Consider the following 26,530-nt stretch of genomic DNA (forward strand, 5'->3'; position numbering starts at 1 on the left):
TAAAATCTTAAAAAAAAAAAAAAAGACTTTGACACAAAGACATTTTCCAATAAAGGGGCAATCTCAATATTCTTCTCATCATTAAAGTAAATGGTTGAATGAAGTCATAGCACTCAATAACTAAATCATAGCACTTAGTACTACAAGTTAGCCTGATAAATAAGCTAATGACAATAAAAGAAAACAACACTATCTGTTATTGCATTATTAAAATTCACAGTAAAGAAGAATTTTGTAAGTCATTATCATTGCTTGGGAAAAAACACATTATTATTCTGATTTTTATATGATGGATGGATGAATTATTATCTGTTGCTTGTCCACAGCCTTCTTTGATGCAGTCACTGAGGAAAGAAAAAAAGACCAAGACAAATGAGAGAGCCATAGTTCAACATTTCTAAAGACAAAATATTTCTTATCATATTTCTTAGAATGTGTTTGATTAAAAAAATACTTTCATAATATTAAGGCAAATATTGAAAAAAAGCATCATAATGGCTTCCCAGGGAAAAGAAAGGAAGGGGACAAATAAATTGACAAAGCCAGGAACTAAGATTTATTTACTTCTTCTTCTATGCTTTTTATTTTTGGAGAAAGTTTGTTTAAGAATACCCCAAAAATAGCTAGGGAGAGCTAAATTTTATAAATTCAATCTTTAAAGATATTCTGCACTTATAAGATATAAGTGCACTTATATTAACAAGATACGCAAAATAAAATATAGGTAAAGCCATCTTTGCTTGTATTATGCAAAAATATGCATTCTTCTTGGCCTTCTCATAAAAAGAAATTCTGTAACTATTATAATAGAGTATTCAGATAAAGAATGATATATTTAATTAAATAATCTCTGTGTTTTATACTCTAATTCCATGGCTTTTTAGTGGATTATCAAATATTTGTAAATTTCCGAATGCTTAATATCTTCATGCTTTTTTCATTCTTTCATTCAGATAACTTGACATTTTGTAAGTATTGCATAAGTTGTGTTAAATAAGTATCATTGTAAATCAATGTAATCCTTTTCTTTTCATGCTATGCCAATGCTGAATACATTCTCCATTTATAATGCTTATTTAAAAGCACATTAACTATTTAGTACTTAATTATGCCTGCAAGCTATCCTATTATGTGATAAGCATTTCTTGGAAATGACCTTTATTCCTTAAAATAAAGTCACAGTCCAAATTTTTTCTTTCTGTATATTAGTTTATTTTATTACGCTTCTTCCTAAACTTGCTAGTTGAGCTAGATTAGATTTAAAGAGAGTTATTGTAAAACATTCTTTGAACAATACATTTATATAATTTGTGTTCATTTTTACTGTGTTGTAAATATAATTATATTCTTAAAAGGTAATTTGTATTTCTTAAAATGTATGTTTTTCACATTGAAAATTATTTACATCAGAGATACTTATCCTGGTCTGTCATAAATGGGTACAATCAATGTCAATGCTATAGAAACTAAATGTTTCTTAGTAGATGATTTAAACCTTGTTGATTCATTTGCTTAGAGCTATGATATTAAGCCAGATGTGGAACAGGAGGCGAGGCAGCTACATAAAGTTTATTTTGTAGATAATAGAATAGGGTTGGTATGAGTTAGGAAAAATGCAAAGAACTCTCTGCAAGGGGTTTCCAGCAGCTCTCCAAGGTCAGATATTTTTGCAGACAATGCCAGTGTTCTCTTATAAATCACTCACTAATTCTTGAATCCCCCAATTCCTAACTCAACTGTTTTCTTTGCATGTGGGAATTATTGACTGCTGGCCTTAGGGCATTTTGCTCTCCTAGGCTCTACACCATATTAAATTTATTTCCAAGGGAATTGAGCAAAAAAGCTGTCCAAGTAATTAGCCAGATACTTGACTCACCCAAGCTCTCCAACTGTATGACTTACCAGATTCTGTGCTTCTAAATATGAAAACAAAGCAATGAAGCTTTCTATTTCCTGATATTTCTTAGTGAATGTAAATATTAAAGGTTAATGGAGTTATTTTTTCTTTAACTTTTTGGCTTAATTCAGTATCAAAAGATATTTCCTCTACCACACACAGACAGACAGACACACACACAGACACACAATCCAACAAACTCTAAACAAATACACTCATTCAGTAAATAGTGAATGGCAATTATGTTCAAGGCACCAAGCTATAGATGTCTGATATTTTCCTTGAAATTTGAAATCAACAAAGGGGAGATATAAAAATAGTGATAATATAATAGTGAAAATAATAATATTATTATAGCTGAGGGCTTACTGTGTGCTAGGCATTACTTTATTCAAATTAATTAAATCTATTTGTGTTATGATGTATCTCCATTACTAACTTATTTTACAGATATAAATATTGAGGCCCAGAGAACTTAAATAGGTTACTCAAGTTCACACAGCTGGTAACATATGGAACTAGGATAAAAACCAAACCCATAAGTCCAGAACACACGCACCAGACCTGGATATAGAGTTCAAGCACTTTTAAAAACACAAGGGCAGATTTAAGTAACAATCTAACCAAAACAAATACCATGTAATTAATTAGCATGTTACTATTTTATTTTTCCAGAGAAATCAGTTTATAAAATGCCTTTCTCCTGTTGTTCATATTCATTTTTGAAAAACTAACATCTGAAAGCTTAATGTCTGACATTGTATGATTTACTCAATTATTTTTTAATTAAGGAAGGGTATTTTTAATATTTTTAGTATAAAGAAATGTGTATACATATCACCTTGCTTGTACAGAAAAGGCAAGTAGCTCTCTTCATAAAGATATTCCGAATAGTTGTCAAGGGCATATCCTCAACTACACTGAGAAGATGTTGAGGAGAGATAGAGAAGAGGGAGGAGTTCAGTGGCTTGGCAAGGAGTTCCTCTTCATGACTATTAGGATAATTATTTGTCTGTCACCAAGCCCAGGGCACCAGACTGATGGGCACCAGACTTGGCCAGTAAGACAGCTCTGAGACAGCTTCTCTGATACCCCAGAGGCCTTGCCATTAAGTGCAGACCATATGGAGGTGATCCAGCTGTGCCTCTTAAGTGAACAAATGAAGTGTTTTGCTTCCAGCCTTGTTGGCACATTTCTAAATACAGAGTGAAATGAAACTTTTGAAAATAAATAAGCACAAGACTTAATTCTCCTAATCAGGGCTGGCTTCAACAGCATGCAATTTGAGTAGCTACCCATGGCCCCTTGCTTAGAAGGACAGTGCTTGAATTCAAGGTCTGCTCTAACTGCCCGAAAATTCCTCATTCTGAACAGCAGCCCCATATTTTCCATTTGTACTGGGCTTGCAAGTTATTTTGTTGGACTTTCCCCTAGGAATGTTAGGGAATAGCGGAAGAAGAAGTTGGAAGTACAATTTTCATGTGTCTAATTTTAATTTATAATTAAATTCCTTAACTGATTCATATGAGAAATAAAAACAAAAGAATTTTGCTCCCAGCCCAATATCTAGGCATGAAGAAAGATCACACAGAAACATTTTATGAGAAGTTACTCCTTCTCCCCCGACCCTTTCCACCTCCTCCTCCCCCTCCTCCTTCTTTCTTTTTTAAAGCGGAAGTTAGGTTATTTTTTTAAAGTAATTATTTAAAACCAAAAAAAGGCAAAATCAAATAGCAGGCTGGAGGTGTCATCATTATGACCTGAGAAATACATCCTCCCGTCATTTACAGGTAAGAGAGCTGCTGTCAAGAGCCCTGACTCAGGCATCAAGCACCATGGCTCTAGCTTCTGTTTCTCTTGCTTTTCTCTCTTCACATTATTGTCACAGTGACAAGCCTTATTTCCAGCTTCCCACAGGGTCCTGCCTCCCACCAGCAGTTACCATCCTCAAAGTCAACAGCCAAATAAAACTTGTTAGTATCCAGAAATGTGGATATATGTAGACACCTAATTTTATACACACACACACACAGATATCATGCATTTTAATAAAGGCTGCTATTCTACATTTTTAGAACCAAGAAAGGTAACTAAATTTTAGAAGTGTAGGGGCCTTCGGGTACCTGGCTGGCTCATTTGGGGGAGCATATGTCTCTAGATCTTGGGGTTTGTGAGTTTAAACCCCACGTTGGGCATAGAGATTACTTTTAAAAAGCCAAGCAGAAGAGGGGCTTTGCAATTGGCTTCTGCCATTTAAAGGCTTTTTAAATTTCTTTCATTTTTGTTATGTTGTTTTACTGACAAGAAAATTCAGACCAGGAGCAGTGAGAGGGAGACTCAATGAACATAATTTGTATTATGCTAGATTTATTGGTAACATTGTATCTAAAATTCATGTCCCCTGACACTTAAGTTCTTGAATATATTTTCATTAGTTATTTCTTTAATATTCCATGTAAAAGTCTATGACATAAGGGGATTTAAAATTGTCTATTTATTTATGTGTATTTTAGAGGGGCTTGAAAACTACAGCACACAGGGGAGTGCCTCTTTTAACACATAATTTTATTGAAATAAAGTCACACCCATTTGTTTACATATAACCTGTGGCTGCTTTCATAGTATACTGGCAGTGTTGAGTAAATGTAATGGCAAACCACATCCTCCAAAGTCAAATATATCTGCTATCTGACCTGTTACAGAAAAAAATTGTCTTGACCCCTGATCTATTTGAAGGTAAACATCTTGCGAATCTAAGTTGGAACATACACATGCTGAGATCAGTGTTTGGCATAAAATAATTTGTAAACTAAAATAATAGGATCTGGGTGCCACATGATCCAGAACGAATAGGAGTAGTTTAACAGGATAAACAACAGATACAATATAGACCATTCAGTTTTTAAACTTCATAATTCTAAGATGTTATGGTGCTGTAACTTTTAATTCAATTACTGGGTGCTAAAGACTGTTTAATGATCTAAAGAACAATTGAACACTCATGTATAAATATAAGCAATTTGTATGTGTAAAGCAATGCTAGATTTTTTTTCTTTAAATAACAAAGCTATGAAAACTTTAGGATACACTTTCACATAATGCCCATCTTCAGCTGTGGTTGAAAAAACACAACTGTTCTTAATAAAGTGGAAGTATGATGGATCATTTCCGGAAAGCAAACTAAGTGGATTCCTTCCTGCCTATCATCTATGCACATTACTAGGTTATGGCTTCGTAGAAGCATCCAAAGAAATCCCCGTGCTCAATAAATGGCTTTACTTACTAAGTGAACAGATCAACCATTCAAATAACAAGATAAAGTTAAAAATGGAAATTATTTACATCTGATGTTCAAGGCAACATGAAGGAAGTCCAGAACCAACTGGCTTGAACTATACTAAGAAATAGGGTGGCTGATACAGATGGTCCATTTAGGTAGCTAGCTTCTTTAAAATATGCCACTAGAGTTAAATAAGGACGTGAAGGGTATATAGGAATCTCAGCTTTGTGGCCCACACATCTAAGTGCTTTAAAAATCAAAGTATAATTGGTATGGGCTTGCTTTTCTCCACCCACATCCATCTTTTAGCTCCAAAGACAGCTATCATCTTTGGCTACTAAACATCTTTGACCACATTGCTTCATAGAATCCTTAGCTTTGTCTCATTTTTCCTCTATTGTTCTTTTTTTTAAGATTTTATTTATTTATTTGACAGAGATCACAAGTAGGCAGAGAGGCAGGCAGAGAGAGAGGGGGAAGCAGGCTCCCCGCTGAGCAGAGAGCCCGATGCAGGGCTCGATCCCAGGACCCTGAGATCATGACCTGAGCCGAAGGCAGAGGCTTTAACCCACTGAACTACCCAGGAGCCCCCCTCTATTGTTCTTTATTATTTTTTCCCCACATTCAAAAACGAGTATAAGTAGTTTCACAAAACATTTTCACACAAGACTATGTTCCAAAAAGGATCTAAAGTTAGTATTATGTGCATTTTACTATGTGTATTTTGCTTAAAAAAATACATCACAAATATGAAAATTAATTTAAAATACACTTGCAGACAAACCCGATACCGGTCAATAAAAGCTTATTTAATCTTGTTGAAGATATAGACTAACCTCCCGTGGAACTATCTGTAAAAAAGGAGAGTTGGATTAATTATGTTTTTATCTCTTAGAAGCTATTCTTTTCTTCATTAAATAAATTATTGATTCATGCCCCAATATTTTAAAAAAATTCATTGTGGAGAAAAGCCAATATGAAAAAGAAAAGAAAGAAAGGAAAAGAAAAAGAAGGAAGAAGGAAGAAGGAAGGGAGGAAAGAAGAAAAAGTTAAAGGAAGGAAAATAACTCTAGTTGATCAAATCAAGCACAAATCCTAAATCTTGGTTTCTTAATGGCTGGAAAAAAGGAAACGCCATCTGTTCCTTAACTCAGATGACCTAGGAGGAAAGGGTCTACAAAATCTTCAGAAGAGAGCCTATAAATTTGGACTTTGCAACTAAGGGTGTGTTGAGAATTCATGCAAGAGGATAATGCACATAGACTAACAAGAGTAGCTTTGAAGAGCTCTGAACCTTCATATACATAATCAATATTGTTCTGGAAAAATAGGGTTGTTTTTTTTTAATTCATAAGTGACATTTTTTTTTTTTTAAATCAAATCTGATTTTAAAAGCAAAGAGTTACTTCTACAGGATTTTAGAAAGCCTTTCTGGTGTTTTCTGATAAAGAAAATCATCCTTTTCTGAAGGGAGAAATGAACCATCTAGAAGATTCTGGAGAGTCTAGGTGTTCTGGGTGGTGTGTCAGGGACCAGGTTAGCTTGCTTTTTTTTTTTTTTTTTAAAGATTTCATTTATTTATTTGACAGACAGAGATCACAAGTAGGCAGAGAGGCAGGCAGAGACAGGAGGAAGCAGGCTCCCTGCTGAGCAGAAAGCCCGATGCAGGGTTTGATCCCAGGACGCTGAGATCATGACCTGAGCCGAAGGCAGAGGATTTAACCCACTGAGCCACCCAGGCGCCCCGTTAGCTTGCTTTTTAAATAGCAGGGGCAAGTCCCACCTTATGTCATTTTTATGTTTTTTATGCAAGATTACAGGTAGAAAAAATATTCCACTGATTTAAAAATGATAATAAAATCACTGCCCCACTTTAGCTTCTGGATTTTCACATTGCACAACTATATTTGCTCTGAGTCAGGCAAGCTTAGTGAGATACTGGGTCAGAGTCTCCAACACTGCCCAGCCCTGATCTGATTCTTCAAACAGAGGAGAGAATAATTTGCCATAGTTAAAAGAGGGTTTCTTAAAGATCACTATTTCACCATATAACCTTCTGATCTGTGATTTCATTTCCTAAGTGAACTTGTCCATTAAGCAAGGGCATATCCTGGTTTATAATGATGTATTTCCTGCTCCTGTCTGACCATTTTCTGAATATTTAGTGCTAAATTCCCAAGTGATACCAAGATGACAAAAAACAATTCTCCTTAAAATTTGACTACACATATTAATAAACACATTTGCTAGCATATATCAATATTGTCCTACTGGTTTCATTTTGAGTTTAGTAATTCTGGCTCTAAAATAACTCAGCAAAGTTCTCTCTGTCTTCTGCCTATCCATGTCAAAATAAAAATGATGAAATTGCCAGTGATAATAATTAAACCTCATGAATTTAGAGAGCTTCAGTATAATATTATACTCTTTCTTGGTGCCACAAGGTTGGAAATGGTGCAAGGCTAGCTCTCTTTCTTCCAAGAATGAAAAAATTTTTAACTTGGCTTATAGGAGAGTATTTTTGTTATGTTCTTACCAAGCATCCTCATTTTACAGATGAAATATGAGGAACAGAAAAGGTAAATGACTTACTTAAGGTGATGTAATTGGTTGATGGCAGACCTAAGGAAAAAATCCAGTTTTCTCCACCATCCCCTCCTATGGTGAAAAGTAACTAGCAAATGTGGTTATTAGTCTGGTCAAAAACAGCTATCATCTTTTATCAAGCATATGTCCTCTTGGTTAAATCAAGGCTCTATAGTAGTAGATTTCAAAGAAGGATTTGTTGGACTAACTACTGACTCCACCTCTCACTCCCACACACACCCTTTCGTCTCTGCCCTATGCCTCAAGTTGGGGTTATCTTTAATCTTTCTTAGGAGTAAAATTGTAAAGACAGTTGAACTTCTTACATGGGTAAGTTATAAAAGGACAGTCAAGTTGAACTAGATTGAGGAAAACTGAAATGTTTATTGTTTCTACTTCCATCTGTAATGAATGACTTTAAATTATTTAAATGAATGAAAATTAATGAATTTTAGCTACAGAGTCACCAGAAAACCTAGTGAATACCACCAACTAGAAAACACTTAAACCGTAGCTTAAGCCTTGTTAAATACTGTTAGGAAGCAGTATGTATTCATGCTTACTTTTCATCCTAGATGCAGAACAAATCATAATCATGGACCAAATCATAGAGTCAGACCTTGGTGTTCTTCAAGAAGTTTAGTCTAGTTCAGCATAAAATAATGGCAGAATAATCTAAAAAAAAGTTCACTGTACTGCCAGTCTGCGGAACTAGACTCTTCATTTAAATAGAAGAACATCATCTAATTGCTTCGGACCTCGGGGTGTGTGTTTGTAGATGACTCTGTGGGCTGCTCTTCCTCCCACATCCCTTCTAGTCCTAGAATTCTCTAACACAGCGTTATCCATAGAAGTAACTTGTGATTCAGCCTGGTTAAGTATTAGCTGCTGTCATTCAGCCACATAGTACCTTTATTTTACTCTCTGCAGATCATTTTGGGGCCTGTGGAAAGGACACTAGAAGGGGTGTGGAAGACCTCAAGATCTCAGTCTTAATTCCATTCCTTACTGACTCTGAGTCTTACAATAATACATTCAACCTTTCTAAATCTTCTTTCTTAACTAAAATATGGGGAAAATATCTCTATGACTTAAATAATAGGTTACAGTAAGAATCAAGTATAAAATTACAAATTTTAACTCCCTTCAAAATATAAGGAATGGTTATCTTTAAAATAGTAACAATGCTATTGGCTATCTTTAAAATCTTTAAAATATTGCTTACTAAGTCTGCTTCGACTCCTATAACAAAATGCCATGGACTGTGTAACTCGAATGACAAACATTTATTTCTCATAGTTCTGGACTCTAAATCCAAGGTCGCTGTTGGCAGGCTTGGCTCTCAGTGAGAGCTCTCTTCCTGGCTTGCAGATGGCCACCTTCTTTCAGTGTCCTTCCATGAAAGAGAGAAAGAGCTCTGATATCTCTTCTTATAAGGTCATCAGTCCTGTCCTGAGGCTTTACCCTCATGACCTCATCTAAGCCTAATTACCTCTCAAAGGCCCCACCTCCTTCCTAACATCATCACATGAGAGATTAGGGCTTCAACACACGAACATTCAGCCCATAACACTCATATTAATGCTGGGAGAAAGATGTTACTGCCGATATTTTGATATCCTCAAAAGAAGAGGAAATCTCAAAAGGAATTCAGATCATCAGTGGCTGTAGTGACTATAATTTTGCCATTAAAATTTTTACAAGAGGACAAATGACTCTCGAACTCAAAATTAAAACAGTTAAGCCATCTTTCTTTACCAGTCCCATAGGTTTTAGATGTGGGAATGTGAGACCTCTAAGGCATTACAGAGATGTCTACACCATCTCCTGCCTTCCGTTGTGCTGTTGAGACCACCAGAAGCTGAATGTGTTAGCAAATTGCTGATTATGAGGGGGGCCTGAGTGGCTCAGTTGGTTATGTGTCTGCCTTCAACTCAGGTCAAAATCCCAGAGTCCTAGGATCGAGTCCCACATTGGGTTCTCTGCTCGGCCGGGAGTCTGCTTCTCTCTCGGCTCTGCTCGTGCTCCTTCTCTCTCAAATAAATCAATAAAATCTTTTTTTTTTTTAAGATTTTATTGATTTATTTGACAGACATAGATCACAAGTAGGCAGAGAGGCAGGCAGAGAGAGAGAGAGGGAAGCAGGCTCCCCGCTAAGCAGGGAGCCCGATGCGGGGCTCTATCCCAGGACTCTGGGATCATGACCTGAGCCGAAGGCAGAGGCTTTAACCCCCTGAGCCACCCAGGTGCCCCTAAATAATTTTTTTTAATTGCTAATTATGTGGATTCAGTCCCAAAATGATGGCCCTTCTTCTCCATCATGCCTTCAGCACCTTTAGAGGTATGGTGTGCTATTTAGAGTTTTCCATCTACCATGACTTACGGAAAAGTTGTGTAAGATTTCCTAGCATTGTCATCATTCTGTAGAGCAAGCTGGAAGTCATAACAGAGCAGCTTTCCTTTGTCTAGATGTAGGGCAACTGAAAAGTTTGTTTCTAGCCAAAGGTCATATAGCTGGAGGCAGGCTAGTGCAGGGGAGGGGGGAGCATGCAGGCTTTGAGCCCCTTAAACATAGGATGGAACACTTTTCTATCATGTTTTAGCTGTGTGACCTTGAGGCAAGAAGTTTTAGCTTCCTAGGCCTTCAGTTCCATATCTGCAAAATGATAGCAGTGTAAAGATGACATAAGTTAACAGATAAAATGCCTGGCACATAATAAGCATTTACTGGCCCCCAACTTCTTTCTTCGTAGCAAATCAAGGGCTACCGACCACAATTCTTAACTCCTTGTTCAGGGTACTATCCATTACACTCCACGTTGCATAGATAGCACTGTTTTGAACTGAGAATATTAAGTGCATTTTTAAAAACCTTATCTTCCCAAAATCAATCTCTTCACATTTTCAATAATGCAAGAAAGGACCTTCAAGTTGGCCCACAGAGATTTTTATGAACCAAAGGGTTATTTTTAATTGGATTTTGTGCCTGTTGTTATGGAAATAGTTGTTTTATAGATTAAGCATTATGACTTGAGAGCAAGATGAAGCCCAGAATGGGGTATAATGATGATATCACCCCTAAGCTTCTTTTTCTTGACAAAACACTTTTAAAATTAAGAGAACGGGAGTGGAGCTGCTTCAAAAGCACATATTTCTAAGAGAAAAAGTCTTCCCTATAAAAATAGCTTTTACATGATATATTCTCTTTTCAAAGATCAAAACTAAGAATGACCCTCACTGCCAGTAGGATGCTAAGATTCTGCAGAGTTATTAAAGCACTGCTTTCTTCACTGTTGAAACTAGAAAGAGTCCCTTTGATCGTGGAATTTGCTTTCAACATTTGGTCTCAAAGCTTTTTTTTTTTTTTTTTTTTTTTTTTTTTTTTTTGCAGTTGCTGAACTAAGAGGCTTCCTCTAGTTTTTTACTGATCAATCTCTAAAAACTGTTCTGTCTAGACTCGTTTTTATTCATGTATCCGGATGTATAATTTAACTTTTCTAAGGAAACAAAAAGAGATTATTTCTAAGCTTAATGATGGTTTCTTTTAAAGGCATGAATTAGTTCGTACTGCAAAATTTAGCTTGCCTTACCTGTTTGTTTTAAGCCCCAGAGAAACCCCAACCACAGAAGGCAGAACTTGTACCTGTTACATTCTAAGAGGTAACTCAGGATAGCCAGCAGTACCAAAAGCAAACAATGATGTTGTTGGATGGACTACGGAGGTTCTTCTACTTGATTCTATTACTTTCTTTTTTTCTTTTCTTTGTTTTTCCTTCTCTTCTTTTTTCTTTCCTTTCCTTTCCTTCCCTTTTCTTTTCTTTCCTTTTCCTTTTCATTTTTTTTTCCTCTTTCTCCTTTTTTTTTTTTTTTCCTCTTTCTCCTTCTTATTGGCCTTTTCTATGTCCTTCTATGAGTCTTGGACATTGATTGGTTTTGCTGGTAGAATTTGGTTGAAGAAATTATGAACCCAAGCCTGATCCTGAATCACCTGAAAGTCATGAAACTCAATGATGCCATGTCTTCCATTATTTTAGCATACCAACACTTTTCAGTACTTAGAAAACTAGGGCGGGGAGAGGCAAATCCATCCCCAAATAACGTATCTTTAAAAACTTTACTTTTTTCAGTGAATCATAGTGTCAGATTAGTAGAAATACTTTTTTAATTAAAAAATTTCCAAACATATTAATTTTTTTCATTGCTTTGTTTTTAAATAGAAGAAGGATGTTTGTCTAACTTTGTCATTTCAGTGATTTCCATAAAACAACTTTCTGAAATGATTTGTCTATTCTAAGCCCATGTAAATCCATTTGTAATTGATTTGTGTGGATTTGCATAGATTCACCAGCAGCTCCCTTCCCAGGTGGTTACATTTCTGCCTTTTTTCTTTTGGTCCTCAGCTGGGAATCCCTACCCACTAGCGCTATTCAAACTCACTTTTCTTTGTTCCTTCCCACCCAACACTTGGACCTTTATCGGCTGTGACTTCTTTCCTCATTTCCCACAAGTCAGTACCTTTATTTAAATCCACTCCACTGGACTTGGGTTTTAGACACAACATTCTATAAACCTAAGAACTGGGGGGACATCGGAAGTACGTGATACAGGACTGAAGAGCAGTCATCACACACCTCGGTGCCCGAGGCAGTCTCCTCACCGGGATCTAATCAGCTAGTTGCTGCACCTGAAGCTTAGGATCCGCTCTCTCCCCGAAGTCAGAGGGTACAACACTGCTGTCAGCTTCATTAGTAAGAAAGCCATAACTGCAAAGATCAGAGAATTCCTTCGGAAAAACAATAACCACCCCAGTAACAACAACAAGCAAGTGTGTGTAAATTTGGGAGGCTTCCCGATGCTGTATTGACTGTGCCTATTTATGACAACAAGGTTCATTCCCTTGTCTGATTAATGCAAAATGTTAAAGATCTTCTTAAAGTGTCACACCTGAATGTCTGTTAACTTGTCATTTTCCTTGCTTGCTCTGACTCTAATGGGCTTGAAAATTGATCCAGCCAGTCTCTCCTCTCTCTTCTCTCCTCTCTCCTCTCTCCTCTCTCTTTCTCTCTCTCTCTCTCTCTCACTCTCACTCTCTCTCACTCTCACCTCTCTCTCTCATTTCTTTCTCTCTTGTCTCTCCTCCCTCTCCCGTGCTCCCCCCACCCCTTACTTTGTCTCTTTCTCTCACTCTCTGTGAGGTTCATTTGCTTGACTGATTCTGAGTGTCCATAATGACTGTTTGGCATATTCTACAGGCAAAGGTCCCGAGACCCTTTTTGCTGGCTATAACCTCAATGATAACGAATGGCACACAGTGCGTGTGGTCCGTCGGGGAAAAAGTTTAAAGTTAACCGTGGATGACCAACAGGCCATGACAGGTAAATCCCCCTGTTTCCATTGCCTTTTCTTTTGCTGAAGCGTTAGTCCTTCCCATTTCTTACAGGGGACTGTGAAAACCAACCACAAAACTTGATGCTGATACACACAGTTCATTTTTTTGTTCCAATATTTCCAGCAACAGTGCCATTCAGTAAGCAGCATGTTAAATGTTTTTTTCTCTCAAATGAGCAATACTTTCATGTCATGTTCTTTCCTGTTTAATAATTCAAGAAGATGTTATATATTTCAGTGTTGTGGCTTGATAAATATCTTAGGGCCTTATAAAATATTGAAGTCATTGTTTACATGCCAATTTCTGTTCAATTTCTTTGTTTTTTATTTATTTGGGTGATGAACAGCAGCAAGTTACACTTTTTAGTGTCTGGGGAAATTGATAGATATGCTGGCATTCTGTCGGGTGAACCACTTTCTCATTATAAGCTGTAATAGATCATTTCTGATCTATTTACCTCAGTTGGTTAAACTCTAATATTAAAGATGCCATGTTCAATCCTTGGTATACAGATTCCTCACTGAGGTGAGCTGTGTAAAAGTCCACCCCAGAGACTTAGGGAAACCGAAAGAAAGAGGAATTGGTGCACCTTTGTTCTCTCTGCTGAAAATAACTCCAAGCTCGTGACCCACTGGGATTTAACTCTTTTTCTTTTTTAGAGAACATCTCTAAAATTATTAATTATTTTAGAACAAGACACAAGATAGTCCTTGTGCAGCAGGGAAGTGTGTCCTACTTCAGCCTTGAGGGGTTCCCATGATCAGAGATCGGTTGATTATATCAATGTGGAAATAACGTGTGGGATTCTAACTTTTGAGAGAATCGTTTCTGAGTTCAGATGAACCAAACTACCAAATTTTAGCTGTCTTGACTCTCTTACATTTCAATAGCCCTTTATGGCTTTCCAGAACTTTTTTCTACGTGTAGGTGCAGTTTAATTTCAGAATCACCTGAAGGGCTTTAAAAGGACCAGTTCCTGTCCTGACATCAGAGAAAGTCTAGGAGGAGCCCAGTAATTGTTTTTCTTTTCCTTTTGTTGTTGTTTTGTTTTAGGTTTTGGGGGCTTTTTATTTGTTTGTTGAAAATCTCTTTAGAGGGGACTCTTATGCAGCTGGTTCATGGATTAACACTTAGAAACCACTACCATGTTGTATCATTTTGTTACCTGAGGAAGAAAATCAATCAGAAAGTTGTTAACATAAGCCCTTATTCAAAATTGCCAAACATGAGAAGGCTTTAAGGAACTGTGTGAACTTAAGGAAGGAAAGCAGAATTTTTGCCAGGCTTTGGCAGGAGTATCAACTGAAGTTTAGCTGGTTTAGGTCAAGGACGATTCTTAGAAGAAGAATGAATCATTTTTGTAGATTAGCATCCATGATTTGGGTTTTATCAAAAGGAGGAGAAATGAAGAGTTAGTATCAAAGGTCATGTGCAAGAGGTTGTGAATACCTAGCTCCCGGGGACAAGGACAGATGAAAACCACAGAGGAACATTCATCAGTCCCTCAGTGTGTCTTAAATCTCACACAGTGCAATGAAATAGACCGGATGTATGCACCTTCACTTTATAGATGAGGAAACTGAGGTTCAGAGGAGTTTGGTGACTTCTGTGTCTTTGAAATGCCACTGTTGCCAGAAGTTAGAAGAGGACCTAGGCTCGTTTATATTGTTGTTGTTGATTTGTTTTTCGACTCATGGTCCATTATTTTATATTCATTAATATCCTAATAAGGGTATGATTCAAGGACAAGTACTTTCCCAGATACAACATCATGTCATGAAGACAGACACACATCTAAAACTTTAACAAGAACTGAGAGTCTAGGGCAGTAGATGATGGACTGGATGGTTGATGTAAGCAACTCATGTTCTTGGGGTTCAGAAGAGAAGTTGAGGACCCTAGTTTCAAGGATCGCTTAAAGCAGTAGATTATATTTGAACTAGGCTGTAAAGAGAGGGTGATGAAAATGATAAAATATGTGGGGGAGCATTCATACAAGGCAGAAGGGCTCTGATGGGGCTACACAGACCAGTGTTCAGGGACAGAGAAGTTTTGTTTTGCTTCTTGAATCCATATGGTAGTTGATAGAGCTAGAAAAAGCCTTTTGGGGCAAATGGGTCAATGCTGTCAACTAAGGTGTTTATTTTTCCTAGACCTTCAGGCTATTGCAAAGCTTGAGAGTTATCTGAGAGAATATTTTTTAAGCAAAATAAATCCTGTGGCATTGTATTAGATGCTTCAGGATGTAAAGTCGCAAGTCCTAAACTTCAGTGGATGAAGAAAGTATAGAAACAAAAGTATGGTGTAACACATTTTGTTAAATTTTATTTAGAAATAATTTCAAATAAAAAAAATAAAAAATAAATATAGTACTAGGGCTCCTGAGTTTCTCACTCAATTAAACAACCAACTCTTGGTTTGGGTTCAGGTCATGATCTCAGAGTTGTGGGATTGAGCCCCACATTGGGCTCCATGCTCAGTGTGGAGTCTGCTTGTCCCTCTCCCTCTGCCCCCCACCACTCATGCTCTCTCTCTCCCTCTCTCTCTCTCAAATAAATAAATAAAATCTTTTTTAAAAAGTAATTAAAAATGAAAAAAAATAAAACAGTACAAAGAACACTGATGTATCTTTACTCTTAGGAACATTGTATCTCATTTCCTTTGACATTTTCATGACTATTTTTTTCTTCCATAACCAGTTGAGCAAAATTTAAATACAAACTGGCCGTTTACTCCTAACTACTCAAGTATGCATTTTCTAAAATAACGATATCCCCTTACTAACAAAGAGCTACCAACTTCAGTAAATGTTGCTTGGATGCAATATATTTCATCTGTTTTGTCCTCCGTACTTCAGTTTAGTCGGTTGACCCAGTGCTGTCTTTTATAGCATTTCCCCTCCAGCACAGTGTGCAGCCTGGGGTCAGACATCACATATAGTTCTCAGGTCTCTTTAGCTTTCTTTCATCTAAAACATTTCTATCAACTTTTTTTTTTTTTTTTTTTTTGGTCTTCATGACATTGACATTTTTGAAATCTATAAACCTCCCACCTTTTGTCACTGTAGAGTCACTCATTTGTGTTTGATGCTTTCTTGTGGTTAAAGTCAGATTTTGCATTTTGGGGTAGAATATTGCATAGGTGTCATTGTGGCCTCCTTCTAGTACCACAGGTGAAGGCTCGGGACGTCCCTGCCCTTGACCGGTGGTGATTTAATGTAACCACTTGGTCAACACTCAGTCCAGTTTCTCCTCTGCATGAAAAGTATGTTTTCTCCCTTGTCACTACTAAGCTGTCTGTCAGAGACATTAAGACCATGAAAATAAGCCGTATCTCATGAGAAGTTCTCTCTAGATTTAGCATCCATTGAAGATTTTCTCCTCATCTAGTCTTCCCTGAAGTAGTTACAGAATGATTATTTTCCACCTCCAGCATTTGCTCTACATTTAGAGTCAGAATTCTTTTTTTCTTTTCCTTGTTCTCTCTTTTTTTTTCCTTTCATTTTCCTTTCACCCTTCCTTTTCTCTCTCCTTTCCTTCCACTCATCCTTCCTCTTTCCTCCCTTCCTTCATTTCTTCCTTATTGGTAAGGACCCACGAGTTTCTGTTTTTCCAAAAGTTTATAATTACTTTACTTATTTTGGTGCTCAGACTGTCCCACTTTGGGAGCCTGTGTGAGTCCCACGACTTTGGGAGCCTGTGTGAGTCCCACGAAGCTGGTCTTTGTCGTACTGTGACATTTTCAGGTTTTTTTGTTTTTGTTTTTGTTTGTGTGGGTTTTATTTTGTTTTGTTTTGTTTTTTGGCCCTTCCTTACTTTCTGCCATGACAGGACATTCCAGGCACAGTTGATACCTACCATTCCCCAGCCCTGGAATCAGCCCTTCAGTCTTCATTTAGTCACAAATGATATTATCGTCCAAAATCTGGGTGGTTGGTGTGCTTGATGCGCCTCAAGTGTATTTGTTTCCTGATCCTTTCAGCAGACAAAGATAGGAAATATATCCAAGTATCTACATGTACACCTACATATATATTTATAAATACACCCACACTGAACTGAAGAATGTTCCTCTGTGGTTTTCACCCATCCTTGTCCCCGGGAGCTCGGTATTCACAACCTCTTGAACATGACCTTAGGCATCGACTCCTCATATCTACTCCTTTTGATAAAACCCAAGTCATCCACACAGTGGATGCAAATCTGCAAAAATACATGTGCACATAGACATGCATATATGCATATTTTAGAAAATACGAGTTCACAGTGGTACCTCCATTTTGACATCATTGTTTCCTAACTTCCCACATTCGGTGTTTCCATGTTCCTTCTTCTGTGGTGGGATACTTGCTCCCAGTGATGTCAGTCACTCATGTGCTACATCCAAGAATGAATCTAAAATAGTTTCAGGATTTCTTGACATTGCCCATACCACTACAATTAATAAATCAAATAAAAAAAAAATTCAGGATTAGTTTGTGATTCTCTCATTCCCCATTGCCTAAGACTTAACAGATACCATCAAATGCTGAGTTTATAAGTAACTTGGATGATAACTTGCCTCGTTTCCTTCCTTCTCTCCCTCCCCCCCTTTTCTTTCTTTTCTTCCTATCTTTCTTTCCTTTAGTGTAGTTATACTGTTCACGTGAAATATAATTAGTTTTATTTCAATTTAATTTGTCCTTCCAAGTATTATGTATTTAGCCTTGTAGGTATGTACAACACTAGCATGCTTTTAAAAAATCAGTGCAACACATTTTGAATTAAGAAGTGATGAATGGAACATGAATATGATCAATGTAACATAGAAAATTCCAGAAACAGCCCCTAAATGAATTGCCATCTAATTTTCATGGAAAATTCAAGATACATATTTTCAATTGCATAGATTCCTATTAAGCTTCTAAATGAATAGCTATGTTCTAACTCAGTGAATTGCCTTCTTCACCTTTCAGGGAATACACCATCCCTTTATTTATTTAAATGGCCATGCCTTTATCTACCACCAGCAATCATGTTAGGAAACAGAATTAATAGATACTTACATGGATATAGTTTGCTTATAGATGTAGGAACAAACTAGTGACCTATTCAATGGGGAACTCCCAAAAGAACTCCGTTGAGGAATCCTTCCTGAGCTGCCATCACGGGTTTCCATAGTGCTGTTCCTGGGCATGAACTAGCTCTTTGTGGCAAAGTTACTCATATCTCCTTGGCTGGTTCATACTGGGACTCTGGCATGTAAGACTTCATTGGGAATTCATAGACCATTGATGAGGTTTGGCTTATGATCTGAAAGAAAAGGAATCCTTTTCAGAATTCCCAACTTCCCAACTAAGGCATTTGTTTACCAGGTTTTTGTTTAGCATGTATTACTAAAATTATAATATGAATCTTGGTCCACCTACTCAGGTGTGCATGAAATGGAATATTTCTTAATTGTCTTATGTCAATTTAAATCAGCACAATTTAAATCAGAAAGGCCTTGGGCATTTCTTCTGGATTTACACGATAGTTAATCATAGTCATCTTTGCCTCCACTCCCTACTTCCCACCTTGGATCAGGCAGAGGCTCCCTTTGTCTTTTCTCCGTACTTGTTCTCACCAAAAACACTTTTCCCAGTTTGTCGTTTGAATTGCAAGAACCCTGTTGCTCCTGTCCTAAGTGGGAGACTGGGCCTTTGCTGACTCCTGCCAGGATCTGTGGGCTGTGGTCCAGGTCCAGTTTCCCTATATGTACCTCACGGATTCTCTCTGAACCCTTTACCCTAAGCAGAGAGCAGGATGCTGGAACTCAGCACTTCTAAATCCCACCAAAATTCTCTCTCTTCTCTCGTATTTGGTGGTAATCCCCTTGTCTCTGTCAGTCCTCAAATGCATTCTGTTCTCTCCTTTTCTTTTCCTTTTTTTTTTCTTTTCTAGAGAAAGCTTGCAAATCCAGCCCTTGCAAAAGACTGGGGAAGGCATTATTTTCCAGCAGCTTCCACTTCCTGCCAAGAAATACCCTTTGAGGCAAAATACTTGGCCAGCTTTTTAGAATTGAAGGAAGAACAAAATATAAACTAGTATTTCAGTAAATTAGCTTGCCATCTACTCTTTCTCAAAATTGCCCAAGGCTTTAGAGCAGAAACTTGATTTTATCCTCTGTAGGAATTGTTTTTTTTTTTTTTTTCAGTAGTAAAAACCAACATAGTCTTTCTCAGAGTTTTAAAATGAATGGGAATATAAGCCGAGTAAATATTGCTGATTCATCCAAATTATGTATTTTCCCCCAAATCCCCCGCAAAGGAAAAAGCCTACCTCACTTTTTTCTTTCTCCCAGCTCCCAGAATCATGCTGCACAGAGCTAAAGACAGTTTTATTTTCACATTAATTTACCTTTAACTGGTGAATTTTCATCAAGGTGATTCATATTTGGGAGATTATGTTTTGTGGAGATCTCACAAAAGCCAACAATTCATAAGAATAAAAAAGGTTTGATTTATGTAGCATGGAAAAAGTTTCCAAAGTGGGCAGTGGAAACTTGCCACTAAGGCTTAAATGTAGAAATGGAATTTTTTTCAAACACTCCAGTGGCGACTCGAAGCCAACCATGAGTCAGGAAAGCAATGGCTTTTTGTTTGGTTGGTTGGTTGGTTGTGTGTGGGTGTGTGATGAAGTTTTAGAATACAGGTGAGGTTCGGTGGGGTGAGGTCCGGAGCCGATGATCAAGAAGGAATTCTTGAGACGTCCTTGGTGCAAAATAGTGGTTTATTAAAGCACAGGACAGGACCCAGGGGCAGAGAGAGCTGCTGCCCCAGGGTTGTGAGGGGTGGCAGGTTTTGTAGGATGGGGTTGGGGGAGGTGAGGAAAAAGGGAGATTTCAATAGAACTTTCATGTGCTACAGAGGACCTATAAGATACCAGATGCCTTGAGGCCTTGTCATTGTCCAGGTTTTTTTTCCTTGAGCAAGGTATTGACATGAAGATAGTTAATGTCATAGATTCCTAAAGAATGTCACATATGTCCCACCCAGGAGTGGGAGTGGGGGAGGTTGCAGGGTGTCAGCTTTTGCTTTGTCCTCAGCCAGCCTTCTGTTCCCTCATCGTGTGTGTGTGTGTGTGTGTGTGTGTGTGTGTGTGTTTTGGTTTGGGTTTTTTTTTTTTTTTTTTTCACTAAATTTTAAAGCAAGCCAGGAATCACTAAACAGGAAAAAAATTTAAAGGAAAGCACTAGACACTCTTCATGCATTTCTTCCTACATTTGACCTCATCTTTAAGTTGGAGTTAAATATACTGTTAAGCCTTGAACACAGCACTGTGCATGCTCAGGCCATTCATTCTTGGGAACGTCTGTACCTCACCTAGGGCCATGAGGCCCGGCAGCCTTTGCCAGCAAAGAAACTTAACAAGGGAGGGATTCCTTAGGCCTTAGAGAGGAATGGATTCTACAGGCTATATGGGATTCCTTAGGTTTCAACTCCTCACTTAGTCTGTCTAAAAAATCTGGAACTCTGTGTTTTGTGTGTGTGTGTGTAGGATAGCGTGACTTCCTTTGACCGACATTTACCGTGTGTGCAGTTACTCAAGCCAGCAGGCTGGGCATCATCATCCGGTAATGGAGTTAACCCGAGTTCACTCCCCGATGCCTTACAGATGGTGACGACACCAGGTGGAGTTGTCACACAAAGCAAACAATATTTGTGACAAAAAGAGAGGACGAGGAGTAATTTCCAAGCCCGTGACTCCCTACACAGGAGGAGAGGGGTTCCTTTTATTTAGGGGTAGGAATGATGTTCAAACAGGCGAACGTTGTCATCCCAGGTAGAAGCTTGCTCAAGCGTACTTAGAAGGCATATCTAGACCTGCATCGTCAATTACGGTAATGATGCTCGGGCTCCTCCTTGGGCGGAGACTGTAGCATTATAATGAAGCAAAGGTCACTGTCCGAAAAGGGAACCAGCTCCAGGCAGGGTCCAAAATCGGTATAAACTGGGTAGGGTCTTGGGCCCTCATCTCAGGTAAGGAATACCGGGTCTTGCTTACTTTTGAAATAGCACTGTGAGTTTTTACCACTGATCTATTGTCTCTGATATGGTTAGGCTATTTCCAGGCTGGTAGAGACCATTAGCTTTTGCATTCACTTTTTTTCCCTTGAAATCCTTAGCTATGGATGCTTCTGCATTTCTTTGTAATACTGACACCTCCTAGGAAGTTCTGTGGGGAGTGTGTTTGGGCAAGTAGAGCTAAAAGGACTTCTCTCTTATGTCATGGAAGCTATCATTTTTCTTTTGCTGGGGACCCCCTAACTTAAAATTTCCCTCCTCTCTGCTACCTGTTCATTATTGGTAAAACCTGCAGATTTATATCTGCAAAATTATCTCACTTCAGATGTCTTTTTATTCCCATTTCTGCTCTATTTTACTTCAAATTGTCTCCAATCTTTACTGTATTAGAGAGATTGAGCGCACACACACAGACACCAACTCATGGCTTCTGCCTGCCTGCCCCCCCACCTCGTGCTGGTGAGTGTAATGAGGAGGCACTGTGCCTGATTACCTGGCTCCTGACTCTCCTCCCCATTTCCCGTGAGCCACTAATTTCAGTTACCCTGAGTCTCACGCCACACCCTCTAGCTCTTTTTCACGTGAAAGTTTGGGTTCCTCTGGTTCCCCTTCCTGGAGTCCACCTCCCCGTTCTGCTTCTCCAGCTCTCAGCATATGTTTCTTTTTTTAATCTTCAAATTTCACTTAAATATCAACTCAGGCCCCCATTCTATTACCAACACAACTCCCCGATTATCAAATTCGTAACACGTTTTTATCTTTTCTTTGGTTTTGTCATATATATTTTATCATTTCCTTACCTCTTCTTGTCTGCCTTTCCCCCAATATACCATAAGTCTTAAAAAAACAGGAGCCAAGTCTGCTCCTCACGATACTATTTCTTCATTTCCTAACACACAACACCTGACACTTAAATATATCTACACCACACGCACAATAACTTTAAGTGAATTAACAAGTTGATATAGGGCTGAGGGTTATTTTGTTCTGCAGCGGAAATATAGCCCCACTCTGAACAAGATTAAACATATAATGGCTGATACTATTATCTCCTTGGGTATAAAGATTTGGTTTGGGGGCTGCCTGGGTGGCTCAGTGGGTTGGGCCTCTGCCTTCAGCTCAGGTCATGATCTCAGGATCTTGGGATCGAGTCCCGCATCGGGCTTTCTGCTGGGCAGGGAGCCTGCTTCCTCCTCTCTCTCTACTTGTGATCTCTCTCTGTCAAATAAATTAAAAAAAAAAAAAAGTTTACAAAAAAAAAAAGATTTGGTTTGCGTGGTAGGACTTCTGTGCAGACACATGGTCCAGGGGTCGATTTTCATTAGAGATCATTGTCAGTTGGGTATACCCATACCCTTTAGTCAGAGGCATTTTGCTAACTTCAGATTCTCTTCACTCCATCTCTAAATGCTTGGAAACTTAAAAAATCTTTCTCCTTTAATGTCCTTTATTTTTTCATAATCAATATATGTGTCTAATAGTAGAGGTGCTTACATTACTACCAGAGGATTAAACTCTGGAGTAAATTCTGAGGGAAAAAAAAAAGAAATGTTTAGAAGACAGCAGTTAATGTCTTCTTAGTCAGTGGATAATGGCTTTTTGGTGCTAATTCTCCCTCGCGAGCAAGCGTATCTGCCATTACTGTCAATGCGATTTATATATGCTTATTAAAGAAAGAAAAGACTCTTGAACATGGGCCATAATGATTTTTCTTGTAACTGGGCCATGGTTGCTCCCAAACTGTTTTACTACCTTTTTATTATTTATGATCTGCATACATATTCTATTCCTTTGAGAAAAGAAAAAAGACATCACTTGTTATTTTTATCACTGAACTTCTTGGTCCTGCTAAGCAAAATGTGCTTCCATGTTTCAGAGCTATCAAGAACTCGACAGTTTGAGATAATATTTAATTTTAAGCATTTGAAATTTGGGGGAGGGGGCACCGGGGGTGGCATTTCTTTACTATCTGTTGTCTCACTAATGGAGCTTTTAAGAAAAAACCATTGACAGTTCCAGGCTTGAGGTAGGTTCATTGAGTTAAGACTCAGATTTTAACATAATGAAATAGATTAAAAAAAAAAACCAAAGTAGTATAAAAGCTCAAGTGAGTTTTTTCCAGCTTTTTATATTCTTCCTTTTATATAGCTTATTAATTCAGTGTTTCTGGTATGATATTTGAAAATTATTAAAGCCTCCTTTTACTTGCTAATAACAAAGTAGGTCCCTGCAGAATAGTATAGAGGTCATTGGCAAAAAGAACTGAAGGAGAGAGAAATGATGTCGTACAAGAAACAAGAAATGCTTGGGATTTAATACTATTTTTACAACTGACAGACAACAAGGAGGCATCGTGGGGAAGAAAGAGGGGGAGAGACAATTATTTATGGTCATATTTTCTGTATTAAAAAGAAGTTTGCATAGACAAAATCAGGGGGAAAAAAAAATAAAAACAACTGATAGCTGAAAAGAGAACAAGTCAAGGGATGGCAGGAATGCTGTTACCAGGATCAAGGATTAGTAAAGAGGTGTGGAAATTAAGCAGAATTAAGTACAGCTCAGGGGAGAGTTTTTTACACCAATGAGTTTATAAGCATCGAAATCAATTATGTATGTAGACAGTTTTTCTTGCACAAGAATAAGCATGCCTTTTATGTTTCACTAGCATTTCCTCAAAATGCCATCTAATATTTTACTGTCTTGACTAAGGAAATGGAAATCTGTCAGACTGGTCGAGGGAGGCCCACGGAGATGGTTGTTCAATCTTCATTACACCTGGGAAGAAGGTTCAGTGCATTTTCTCAGGGTCTGATCCTGGGATTGGCTCTAATTAGTATTTTCATTAATATCATGGATGACGGGATAGGGCAAGCTCGATAAATTTTCCAATTATGCCAAATTGAATAGTGGAGCTAGCACCTGGAAGAACTTGATTGCAATTTAAATGACCTTTTTGAGTTTCAGAAGAAAGCAAATGGCAGTTTAATTAGACAAGAGCAAGATGCTGGGAGCAAATCACTAGCAATGATAAGAGTACTTTATGTTGTACACTGAGAAACAGGTTCACATCTTTGTTTATTTTACCTTCAACAGTAAGATAGGTTACAGTAATCACCTTAGAAGTAAAGATGGGATTAGGATGGGCTTTCATGGGGTTGACAGAGTAATTCGGTGGGATGCAGAGGCATGGGGGGCTGAATTGAAAAGTTATTCAATAAATAAATCTGCATCCAAACTTCATCCTAGAGTGTTTAAAAAATAATTGTGCTTTAGAGTAATGTGAGTTAATTTTACTCATATTTTCAAAATTGGGCATGCCTTGATATTGTAGAGTATACCCGCTTGAAGTATCCAAAACATAAGTGCAAAGAAAATGGCATGCATCCAGAAGAAATCAACAGAAACTTGGCAGTGGATGGGAGGCCAGTGTTCGGAAAGACTGTGGGAATTGTTCAGCACAGAAAAGGGAAGGTGAAATGTGCATATTTAACTGTAGACACATTTTCATGGTTCATTGTTGGAAGAATAGTCAGCAGCCCTTCATTTTAGCTATTGAGTATCAGAAAATACACAATCTTTTTTTTTTCTTTAAAGATTTTATTTATTTATTTGACAGAGAGAGAGAGAGATCACAAACAGGCAGGCAGAGAGTGAGGGGGAAGCAGGCTCCCTGCCAAGCAGAGAGCCTGATGCGGGGCTCAATCCCAGGACCCTGAGATAATGACCTGAGGCAAAGGCTTAACCCTCTGAGCCACCCAGGTGCCCCCCCTTTCTTTTTCTTGAAGAGCATTTCTTTCTTTCTTTTTTTTTCTTAAGGATTTTATTTATTTATTTGACGGACAGAGGTCACACCTAGGCAGAGAGGCAGGCAGAGAGAGAGGAGGAAGCAGGCTCCCCAAGGAGTAGAGAGCCCGATGTGGGTCTCGATCCCAGGACCCCTGGATCAAGACCTGAGCCGAAGGCAGAAGCTTTAACCCGCTGAGCCACCCAGGTGCCCCTTGAAGAGCTTTTCTTTATAAAGAAATGCACATCCTCACCAAACTGGAATGTATCACTTTCTAAAGGGTTGATTTAGGACAATAATCATTGCCCTTAATTCCTCCCTTTTTCTTCCTTCTTCCCTCCTTTCTTTCCTTTCTTTCTTCATTCCTTCCCTCTTTTTTCTTTTCCTCTCTCTCCCTCCTTCTTTCCCTTCCTTCTTTTTTCTCTATTTCTTGCTTCCTTTATTTCTTCTACTTTAAAAATTCTGTAACTTTGCCTACTGAAGGTTATTTTTGTTAAGGTTATAACTTGGACAGAGATTAAAACCTGACCTAAGAAAGTTAAGTATCGTTAAGTATCCAGCCTCACCTTTTAATATCATTGCCATGTTTTTACTGTATGTAACTGAAGTCAATTGGCATTTGAATCCTTGTATTTTAAAATGTGATCATTGTCATGGAAGTCTCAAGTTGGGCGTTTCATTCAGGTACAGAAAAAAACCATAGTAATACATTATCTTCCCTTTTAGGTCAAATGGCAGGTGATCACACAAGGCTGGAATTTCATAACATAGAGACTGGCATCATCACAGAACGCCGGTATCTGTCTTCTGTCCCCTCCAACTTCATTGGACACCTCCAGAGCCTGACATTTAATGGAATGGCGTACATTGACTTGTGTAAAAATGGTGACATAGATTACTGCGAGCTCAACGCCAGATTTGGCTTCAGGAACATCATAGCAGACCCTGTCACCTTCAAGACCAAATCAAGCTATGTTGCCTTAGCTACATTGCAAGCCTACACTTCTATGCATCTTTTTTTCCAGTTCAAGACAACATCCCTAGATGGACTAATTCTATATAATAGTGGGGATGGAAATGACTTTATTGTGGTCGAATTAGTTAAAGGGTGAGTATATGTAAGTTTGGTGACAAATAAATAAAAATTTGCAAAATGGACCTCAATATCCAAAAATATACATTTAACACATATGTTGACTTCTAAGGAAGTGGGCAGGGTTGTGGGGGAACGGCTTAAATAATATATTTGCTCAGATCACTTCTTATCTTATGAAGGTATCTTATAAAGTTAGTAGAAAATCAGTAGAGTCTTTTATACCTACATTTTCATTTACAAGGTACAAATAATACTGAGTTATGATAATGATAAGCCTTCCATGAATTGTACACTTCAAATGTGGTTTTCCTTACTATGCACACTGTAATTCTACCAAAGAGTTTCTACAAATGTATAGAAATGTGTGCTAATTACCTAATATGAAGTAATCAGATTACTTTAATTCCACAAAATCTCATTAATTCAAACTTAGTTCTGTATTAGAATTCCTTGA

At 37.9% G+C, this 26,530-nt stretch overlaps 1 protein-coding gene across 29 annotated transcripts in view; it reads left to right on the top strand.

Moving 5' to 3' along the window:
• Positions 1-26,530, top strand: part of NRXN1 (neurexin 1) — a 1,152,783-nt gene that overhangs the window by 539,955 nt on the left and 586,298 nt on the right. For all 29 annotated transcript variants that reach the window (XM_032877800.1, XM_032877795.1, XM_032877797.1 and 26 more), the window contains 2 exons: positions 13,016-13,138; positions 25,707-26,088. In XM_032877800.1, coding sequence (XP_032733691.1) covers positions 13,016-13,138; positions 25,707-26,088 — 505 coding nt within the window. The remainder of the gene's footprint in view (positions 1-13,015; positions 13,139-25,706; positions 26,089-26,530) is intronic.

The sequence above is a fragment of the Lontra canadensis genome, unplaced genomic scaffold (genome assembly GCF_010015895.1).
Source record: "Lontra canadensis isolate GAN:19392208 unplaced genomic scaffold, GSC_riverotter_1.0 scaffold61, whole genome shotgun sequence".
NCBI classification, from domain to species: domain Eukaryota; kingdom Metazoa; phylum Chordata; class Mammalia; order Carnivora; family Mustelidae; genus Lontra; species Lontra canadensis.